The sequence below is a fragment of the Lichenostomus cassidix genome, chromosome 27 (genome assembly GCF_008360975.1).
Source record: "Lichenostomus cassidix isolate B80296 chromosome 27, HeHo_3.0, whole genome shotgun sequence".
In the NCBI taxonomy this organism is placed as follows: Eukaryota; Metazoa; Chordata; class Aves; order Passeriformes; family Meliphagidae; genus Lichenostomus; species Lichenostomus cassidix.
The window spans coordinates 1,993,417-2,003,218 of NC_139507.1; the positions used below are offsets into that span (position 1 = coordinate 1,993,417).

The 9,802-nt window shown below is 56.2% G+C and overlaps 2 protein-coding genes and 2 pseudogenes across 2 annotated transcripts in view; 2 read left to right on the forward strand and 2 right to left on the reverse strand.

Annotated features, from left to right (window-relative positions):
- Nucleotides 1–721: 721 nt before the first annotated feature.
- Nucleotides 722–7,554, forward strand: LOC146426489 (uncharacterized). The gene is made up of 2 exons (XM_085083304.1): nt 722–1,066; nt 6,983–7,554. Exons 1-2 carry the CDS (start codon nt 778–780, stop codon nt 7,552–7,554), a joined length of 861 nt encoding a protein of 286 aa, XP_084939430.1. The 5' UTR covers nt 722–777.
- LOC146426490 (feather keratin Cos1-2 pseudogene) lies at nt 5,171–5,883 on the reverse strand (annotated as a pseudogene).
- Nucleotides 7,555–8,154: 600 nt separating the features above from the next.
- LOC146426491 (feather keratin Cos1-2 pseudogene) lies at nt 8,155–8,867 on the reverse strand (annotated as a pseudogene).
- Nucleotides 8,868–9,171: 304 nt separating this feature from the next.
- The window catches only part of LOC146426492 (uncharacterized), a 5,634-nt gene continuing 5,003 nt past the window's right edge, over nt 9,172–9,802 (forward strand). Inside the window, exon 1 of the mRNA XM_085083306.1 lies at nt 9,172–9,508. Coding sequence (XP_084939432.1) covers nt 9,172–9,508 — 337 coding nt within the window. The remainder of the gene's footprint in view (nt 9,509–9,802) is intronic.

The window sequence follows — 9,802 nt, forward strand, 5'->3', positions numbered from 1 at the left end:
CAGAGAAACAGATCTGGTATTTTAGGAGCTGCCAGCAGAACATGAGACAGCAGCACACTTGTAGCAAGGAAAGTCAACTGCATCCTGACCTATGCTTTTCAAGGTGATGTGAGCATGTCCAAGGAGGTGATTGTGCCTCTCTGGCCCATTTGAGTCATCATCTGGAGTATTTCATCCACGCTGGAACTCCCCAGTCAAAAGATTATATCAACAGAAGTGAGCAGAACAAAGGCCACCATCTACATTTGGGCACTGTCCATCTAGCCATGAGCAAATTGAGCTACTCATCTTGGAGAGGAGAAAACCTTCTAGTCCTCTCCAGGCTTTCCTGCATCTTTATCCTTTCCATGAGGCACGGTTGCTTCTGAATCCACACCTGTCCTGTTCCAGGTGACCACACTGCCTTGACATTGCTGACCTCCACCTATGTTACCCCTGCTCTCTGTGAATGCAGACTGCATCTCCATGACTCCAGAGTAGCTAGGAGATGCCATGTCCTTGCTTCCTCTGGGGAAGGTACTTCACCCATGCACTGCCTCAAGGGAGTTCTGGTGCAAGAGTCCCTGACAAAACCACAACCGGGCCGTGTCCTCAGAGGAAGTGCTGAGCCCAGTGGTGTCCTCTGCCTCTCGTGCCCCTTGTCCGTTCTTACCCACACGTGTCCTGAGGGACAATTCGGGAGTCCCCACGTGACAGCAAAGGGGGGATGTGAGGAAACAGATCATAGGAGTACACGACGAATCAGTCTTGAGTTCCCCGTCACACACCGCGGCCCCTATGCCTCCTCCTTGCAGAGACCAGACCGTCGCCCCACTGCCACCGCGCTCGCCTCCCCTCCATTCCCTGGCAGGGCTCGGCGAGAGCCCGAGCGGCGCCGGGGTAAGGCTCAGCCCCGGGGCGGAGCTGGCGGTAGCGGAGAGGACGGAAGAGGAGACTTCAGAGAAGAGGCAGCACGGCCGCAGCAGAGAGCAGGGGCTGGCAGGGACAGCGATGCTCGCGCGGAGGAGCGGCGGGATGAGGCTGTGTCGGGGAGTGCAGCTAGCAGAGCTGGCCGCGGTGCTGCTCGGTGCGTGGGGATGGCTGCGCCGGGACAGCAGCTGGGGCTGGGGCGAATTCTGCCTGGGTTAAGCACTGGGCTCGAGATTTGTCTCTGGCACTCCTGCTTTTCCTCCCCACTCCTTTTTCGCTCACTGCCGTCATTCCTTCTATCGTCAGTGAATCCATTCCCTCCGAGCTTGCCTGTTTGAATACTCCATTTCTTTAGCCACTCATCCATCCATCCATCCATCCACGCATCCATTCATTCCAGCCAATCTCTTTTCCTCATCCCAATTTCCCCTTCTGCATTCTGACTCTTCTCCGAAACAAACCACATACATTTTTATTTCCAAGCAGCTGATGTTGAAGAAATAGTCTCGCTATGCTTTGTTCTCAGAATATATCTCAGCTCTTATCCGTGCTCCTCTGCCTTCTCCTCTCTCCCCGTGCACAGCATTTACTCCTGGAGGAAAGTGACTCTTCTTTTTTCTGTGGCAGTGGCTGTGGCCAGAGCCCAGATACAGCAGAGGCCGTCAGTGGAGACCACCGAGGGCACCGGCGTCAACATCAGCTGCTCACACCCCAAAATCCAGCCCACCGATTACATCAATTTCTATCGTCAGCTCCCGGGCCGAGGTCCCGAATTCCTTGCACTCATAGCTAGAGAGTCCAAGGATGTGCCGGACATAGGAGGACAGCTGTGGGTGTCGTCAGATCGCAAGTCCAGCGCTCTGTACCTGTCCCAGCCCCGGCGCGGGGACTCGGCCGTGTATTACTGCGCGCTGGGGGACACGGGCAGAGGAGCCGCGGCTGCGGCCGGGCAAGAACCGCCGCGGGCAGGGCCGGGCGGGGCCAGCAGGGGGCGCTGCCGCTCCGCCCGCCCGCTGAGCGAGAGCAGCTCCTTGCCGTGACTGAGACCCCAGAGGCACGGAATGGTCAGAATGCCGATGGCTGAGGAAGCCACGGGGGCTGCTGCTGGACGAGGGAGAAACTCAGAAGGAGCATTTCAGGCACTGGAAGGATAGGTCATCTCTCTGTCCGTTCCCCACTGTTTCCTTTGCTGCCCACCAGAGAGTCGTTTCCAGATGAATCCACATCGTTGTGCTTCCCATAGTCCTTCCCCGTGGAGCTGCTGACCTTCACTTTCTTCTAGGCACCACGGGGCAGATCACGGTCACTCAAGAAGATGGCCAAGTCATGGTGAAGCAGAGACACACCTTCGAGACCGCCTGCAAATACCACATCAGTTTTTTTTTTATGCCTTGCTCTAGTACCAGCTTCCTCAGCTGTGCAGCAAGCCAGAAGAAGGAGGGGATGTGTCTATGTGAGTCAGAGCTTGGGGAAGTGACCCTGAGCTCACCCTGATGCTCAGCAGAAGTTGTCTCCCCAGGTGTGTACAATGGTCTGATGAGTTTGGCTCCATCCATGCTAACACTTCTTTTGTGTCCCTCAGCATTATTTTAACACATCTCCACATTTTGAACTCCCGAATTTAAAAAAAAAAAATAAATATTAAAAAAAATTAGAAAACAGCCCTGTGCTTCTCTAGGATCTTATTCTTTCACAAAGTGCTCCAGCCCTGCTGTTTTTGGCCCTAGCTGTCCTCAGCAGAGCCCAGGCACGATGTGTGTTCCTGCCTCTTGTGCTCTTGGAGCAGCCCAGTTTCCACGGACATGTGTAAAGCACAAAATGTGTGTGGCTCCACACTGAAATGCAGCCCCTATCACCTGAGCACTCCCTTTCCTGCCCCTCCAAAATTCACGCTCCGCTGATGCTGATTTCAGGCCCAACAAGAATAGTTTCACTGCAGCCTGGATGCTCACTTAACCTCAGGAGAGTCACCACGGTCGGGACCTCAGCACGGCTCGAAGCCCCCGTGCCCTGCGCCCCAGCCGTGATACAGCCGCTCTCAGCAGGGCTGCAGAGAGCCAAAGGAGGAGCTTTGCCTCGTGGGCATGGCGAGAGGCTTGGCAATCGTGCCGCCTGTGTGCTGCCAACGGCGGAGTGGATGTGCTTCCCGTGCAGTGTCGGTGGTGTGCGGGATGGGACAGTTCTGTGTCTTGTCCCTGGCGATGCCAAACGTCCTTGTGTCGCTGACTGTGCTGGTGCTGTGAGAGGCGGGGGCTGAGCCCAGCGGGGGCGGAGCTGTCAGTGTTGAGAGGAGAGGAGAGGAGAGGAGAGGAGAGGAGAGGAGAGGAGAGAGAGAGAGAGAGGAGAGGAGAGGAGAGGAGAGGAGAGGAGAGGAGAGGAGAGGAGAGGAGAGGAGAGGAGAGGAGAGGGAGAGGAGAGGAGAGGAGAGGAGAGGAGAGGAGAGGAGAGGAGAGGAGAGGAGAGGAGAGGAGAGGAGAGGAGAGGAGAGGAGAGGAGAGGAGAGGAGAGGAGAGGAGAGCCAGCCGGGGCTGAGGAGGCCAGCGATGCTCGGGCGGCAGAGCGGCGGGATGCGGCCGTGTCGGGGCACGGGACTGGCGGCTCTGGCTGCCGTGCTGCTCGGTGCGCAGGGATGGCGGCGGTGCGGGCTCGGCTGGGGGGGGGGGTGTCCCAATAGGGCCCTGCCGTCCTACCTGGCTTCTTCACGGGGCTCTTCCCGCGAACTGTGATCCCGTTCTTCTCTTCCCCTTCTCTGTCCCAGACTTCCTTCGGGTCTCTTCTTTGCCCAACCCTGCACAAACATTCCTTTCCTATCTTTACAGCTCACGAAGTCAGTCCTTACCCCTTGCTGCTTTGTGTCCTTTGTTCATTCTGCCCCATCATCCTATTCTCCAGTAACTGCAGCAATCCTGCTATCATTCTCTCATTCATGTCTCCACAAACGATTAATGGACACTTTCTTTCCTGCATACTTTGAAATTCCCTGAGAATTGTTTTCCTCATTACATCTTTATGATCCTGCCTGCTTCTGTGGCATTTGATTTGTGCGCAAGGGCAATGTAGGATTAGAGATTTTTGCTTTTTTTCCACGACAGTGGCATCAGGCAGAGCCCAAGTTCAGCAGGACCCGTGGCTGCAGACCACTGAAGGGACCGGTATCAACATCAACTGCTCACACCCCACCAAAAGGATCCAGGATTACATCCATTTCTATCGTCAGCTCCCGGGCCAAAGCCCCGAATTCCTCGCACTCATAGCTAGAGAGTCCAAGGATCTGTCGGACATTGCAGGAAAGCTGTCGGTGTCAGAGGACGGCCGGAGCAGTGCTCTGTACCTGTCCCAGCCCCGGCGCGGGGACTCGGCCGTGTATTACTGCGCGTTGGGGGACACGGGCAGAGGAGCCGCGGCTGCGGCCGGGCAAGAACCGCCGCGGGCAGGGCCGGGCGGGGCCAGCAGGGGGCGCTGCCGCTCCGCCCGCCGGGGCCTCTTTGCCCTGCTCGTCCCGAGCGCCCGGGGAGGTTCTGACAGGGACAGTGGAGAGCGTGAGAGTGAGAGTGAGAGTGAGAGTGAGAGTGAGAGTGAGAGTGAGAGTGAGAGTGACTGTGACTGTGACTGTGACACAGTGACAGGGACAGGGACACAGTGACAGTGAGAGTGAAACCGACACTGTCACAGACACTGTCACCGACATGGACACTGATATGGCACTGACACCGACACCGACACTGACACCGACACCGACACCGACACCGGCAAATCCCACTGGCAGTCACGGGCCGTGCTCTTCCCCTCCTCTGAGCCCTGGCTTAACGAGGTCTTTCCCCAGCTCTATAATCTCCCAAGCATGAATCCCATCCAATCCCAAATATTTGTGAGCATCTGAGTGGCTCAGCAGATCATTACCTCTTCCTTCTGGGTTACAGGAGTTCCATTCTGCTCACTTTCCCTATCTCCCAGCTCAGAGGTCCTGTTAGAGGACAGCAGTGTCACCGGCCCACGGACATCTGAAACTCTGACCTCCTTGGTAGTGGAGAAGTTCCTGCACAGTGCCTGTCTAACTGCCCCAGAGAGGAAGAAAAGACAGAATGTCCCCACCAGGATGCCCTTGGTGGTCCCTTGCTGGCAAGGGGAGCCAAAGCAAACAAAGAAAAGGGACAGGCAAAGCCTAGCAGCTGTCCTGGTGACAACACTGGAAAATGCCCATCCTTTACCCAGGACCATGTTCTGGGTTCCCTGAAGTGTCTCGATGGGGGCTTTCCCAGCATCATGTCCAGGGGAGGGACCTCCTTCCATAGTAGCGCCTGGAAATACTAGACAGGTCATAGCCCCAGGAGCTGATGGGAACTCCATCACAGCTGAGGATGTTGCCAACAGCAGCCGAAGTAGATGATCCCACCATGGTGTTCTGTGGGAAGGAGCTGAGGATGGGGCCAGGCAGGGTCACCAGCACGAGGAAGGGCTGGATGGCAACGTTGGAGCTCTGGCACTGCCTGACACAGCACTCATTGCAGCTGTTGGCCAGTGGGCAGGGGCCGCAGGGCTGGCAGGGCAGGCACAGGGTGTAGCAGGACACATCCCAAAGTCAGAGGTGCACCTGGGAGAAGGAGCAGACAGGAAACAGAGCACAAGGGTGAATGAACAATCAAGGCCTCGACTGAGTTGGGAGCTGAAGCCTTGGCAAGGAGCCACACATTCTTCTTTGCCCTGCAAAGAGCAGCAAAGCCCAGGGTGTCATCCTTGTAATTTCTTAAGCAAGATCCTCTGCAGCCACATTTCAGCCTCTCTTGAGAACACAATGTCCCCCCATATTTTTGCCATGAAGCAGGCACAGCATAGAAGAAGAAAACATCAGCTGGGATGTTTGTACAGTGGATCATTTTGGAAGAGAAACAGAAAGGGAAGTGGCTTCAGACTCACCTGGTTGCCAAATTCAGAAGGAGCCTGGATGCAGTTGAACAGTGATGTAGAAGCCTGCATGATATGTGTGCAGGGAAGAGGCAATGAAATGCAGTCCCTGCTCCCTGAGCCCTCCTTTTCCAGCTGCTCTAAACATCACGCTCTGCTCCTGCCAGTTGCAGGCTACAACAAGCGTGGTTTCACACAAGTGTGAATTCTTAGTTTATTTTCATTTGAAACATTGGGAGTGTCTCCAGAGGAATTGCAGAGCCCGGTGGTTTTCTCTGCCACTCGTGCGCCTTGTCTATTGTTACCAACACATGTCCTGAAGGACATTTCAGGAGTCCTCAGGAGACAGCAAATGGGGGATGTGAGGGAACAGATAATGGGAGTGCACAGCAAATCAACCTTGAGTTCCCCGTCACCCCCGCCCCCCGCGCCCCGCCCCTGCCGCCGTGCAGAAACCCGACCGCAGCCCCACTCCCAGCGTGCTCGCCTCCCCTCCGTTCCTTGACAGGACTCGTCGAGAGCCCGAGCAGCGCCGGGGCAAGGCTCAGTCCTGGGGCGGAGTTGGGCGAGGCAGAGAGGAGATGTCGGAGAGGAGGCAGCACGGTCCCAGCAGAGAGCTGGGGCTGAGTGGGACAGCGCTGCTCGGGCGGCAGCGCGGCGGGATGCGGCTGTGCCGTGGAGCGCAGCTGAAGGCACTGGCCGCGGTGCTGCTCGGTGCGTGGGGATGGCGGTGACGGGCCCGGGCTGGGGCTTTGTCTGGGTCTGCCAGGGATAAGCACTGGTCTCGGGATTTGTCTCTGGCACTTCTTCTCCCCCTTGCTCCTTTCCACCCACTGCCTTCTTCCCTTCTCCTCAATGAATCCATTCCCTCCGAGCTTGCCTCTCTTACTACTCCATTGCTTTAGGCACTCATTAGTTAATTACTTCAACCATTCATTCCAGACAATCTTTTTTCCTCATCCCAATCTCCCCTTCGGCACTCTGAGTCTTTTCAACAATATCCAACATACGGTTTTTTTCTAGGTAATCACTCTCAAATGATAGTCTCTCTACGCTTTATTCTCATAATATATCCCAGTTAGCTCGGATCTGTCCTCCTCTGCCTTGTCCCTTCTCCCCGTGCATGGCATTTGCTCCTGAATGAAAGCGATTCTTCTTTTCTCTGAGGCAGTGGCTGTGGCCAGAGCCCAAGTACAGCAGGATCTGTCATTGGAGACCACGGAGGGCACCGGCATCAACATCAGCTGTTCGCACCCAAGTGTCCAGACCAACGATTTGATCTATTTCTATCGTCAGCTCCCAGGCCAAGGCCCTCAACTCTTTGTGAGCGGTCACAAGGGATTCAAAGAGCTGCCGGACAAGTCGGGGAGTATGTCGGTGTCGGCAGATCGCAAGTCCAGCGCTCTGTACCTGTCCCAGCCCCGGCGCGGGGACTCGGCCGTGTATTACTGCGTGCTGGGGGACACGGGCAGAGGAGCCGCGGCTGCGGCCGGGCAAGAACCGCCGCGGGCAGGGCCGGGCGGGGCCAGCAGGGGGCGCTGCCGCTCCGCCCGCCGGGGCCTCTTTGCCCTGCTCGTCCCGAGCGTCCGGGGAGCTTCTGACAGGGACAGTGAGAGTGAGAGTGAGAGTGAGAGTGAGAGTGAGAGTGAGAGTGAGAGTGAGAGTGAGAGTGAGAGTGAGAGTGACTGTGACTGTGACTGTGACTGTGACTGTGACACAGTGACAGGGACAGGGACACAGTGACAGTGAGAGTGAAACCAACACTGTCACTGACACTGTCACCGACATGGACACTGATGTGGCACCGACACTGACACTGACACCGACACCAGCAAATCCCACTGGCAGTCACGGACCATGCTCTTCCCCTCCTCTGAGCCCTGGCTTAATGAGGTCGTTCCCCAGCTCTATAATCTCCCAAGCATGAATCCCATCCAATCCCAAATATTTGTGAGCATCTGAGTGGCTCAGCAGATCATTACCTCTTCCTTCTGGGTTACAGGAGTTCCATTCTGCTCACTTTCCCTATCTCCCAGCTCAGAGGTCCTGTTAGAGGACAGCAGTGTTACCTGCCCACGGACATCTGAAACTCTGTCCTCCTTGGTAGTGGAGAAGTTCCTGCACAGTGCCTGTCTAACTGCCCCAGAGAGGAAGAAAAGACAGAATGTCCCCACCAGGATGCTCTTGGTGGTCCCTTGCTGGCAAGGGGAGCCAAAGTAAACAAAGAAAAGGGACAGGCAAAGCCTAGCAGCTGTCCTGGTGACAACATTGGAAAATGCCCATCCTTTACCCAGGACCATGTTCTGAGTTCCCTGAAGTGTCTCGATGGGGGCTTTCCCAGCATCATGTCCGGGGGAGGGACCTCCTTCCATAGTAGCGCCTGGAAATACTAGACAGGTCATAGCCCCCGGAGCTGATGGGAACTCCATCACAGCTGAGGATGTTGCCAACAGCAGCCGAAGTAGATGATCCCACCACGGTGTTCTGTGGGAAGGAGCTGAGGATGGGGCCAGGCAGGGTCACCAGCACGAGGAAGGGCTGGATGGCAACGTTGGAGCTCTGGCACTGCCTGACACAGCACTCATTGCAGCTGTTGGCCAGTGGGCAGGGGCCGCAGGGCTGGCAGGGCAGGCACAGGGTGTAGCAGGACACATCCCAAAGTCAGAGGTGCACCTGGGAGAAGGAGCAGACAGGAAACAGAGCACAAGGGTAAATGAGCAATCAAGGCCTCGACTGAGTTGGGAGCTGAAGCCTTGGCAAGGAGCCACACATTCTTCTTTGCCCTGCAAAGAGCAGCAAAGCCCAGGGTGTCATCCTTGTAATTTCTTAAGCAAGATCCTCTGCAGCCACATTTCAGCCTCTCTTGAGAACACAATGTCCCCCCATATTTTTGCCATGAAGCAGGCACAGCATAGAAGAAGAAAACATCAGCTGGGATGTTTGTACAGTGGATCATTTTGGAAGAGAAACAGAAAGGGAAGTGGCTTCAGACTCACCTGGTTGCCAAATTCAGAAGGAGCCTGGATGCAGTTGAACAGTGATGTAGAAGCCTGCATGATATGTGTGCAGGGAAGAGGCAATGAAATGCAGTCCCTGCTCCCTGAGCCCTCCTTTTCCAGCTGCTCTAAACATCACGCTCTGCTCCTGCCAGTTGCAGGCTACAACAAGCGTGGTTTCACACAAGTGTGAATTCTTAGTTTATTTTCATTTGAAACATTGGGAGTGTCTCCAGAGGAATTGCAGAGCCCGGTGGTTTTCTCTGCCACTCGTGCGCCTTGTCTATTGTTACCAACACATGTCCTGAAGGACATTTCAGGAGTCCTCAGGAGACAGCAAATGGGGGATGTGAGGGAACAGATAATGGGAGTGCACAGCAAATCAACCTTGAGTTCCCCGTCACACCCCCCCCCGCGCCCCGCCCCTGCCGCCGTGCAGAAACCCGACCGCAGCCCCACTCCCAGCGTGCTCGCCTCCCCTCCGTTCCTTGACAGGACTCGTCGAGAGCCCGAGCAGCGCCGGGGCAAGGCTCAGTCCTGGGGCGGAGTTGGGCGAGGCAGAGAGGAGATGTCGGAGAGGAGGCAGCACGGTCCCAGCAGAGAGCTGGGGCTGAGTGGGACAGCGCTGCTCGGGCGGCAGCGCGGCGGGATGCGGCTGTGCCGTGGAGCGCAGCTGAAGGCACTGGCCGCGGTGCTGCTCGGTGCGTGGGGATGGCGGTGACGGGCCCGGGCTGGGGCTTTGTCTGGGTCTGCCAGGGATAAGCACTGGTCTCGGGATTTGTCTCTGGCACTTCTTCTCCCCCTTGCTCCTTTCCACCCACTGCCTTCTTCCCTTCTCCTCAATGAATCCATTCCCTCCGAGCTTGCCTCTCTTACTACTCCATTGCTTTAGGCACTCATTAGTTAATTACTTCAACCATTCATTCCAGACAATCTTTTTTCCTCATCCCAATCTCCCCTTCGGCACTCTGAGTCTTTTCAACAATATCCAACAT

Coding starts and splice junctions, on each gene's coding strand:
- LOC146426489 (XM_085083304.1), top strand. CDS start 778: ATGCCTCCTCCTTGCAGAGACCAGACCGTCGCCCCACTGCCACCGCGC. Junction 1,067..6,982: donor GCTGGCCGCGGTGCTGCTCG/GTGCGTGGGGAT, acceptor TCTCTGAGGCAG/TGGCTGTGGCCAGAGCCCAA.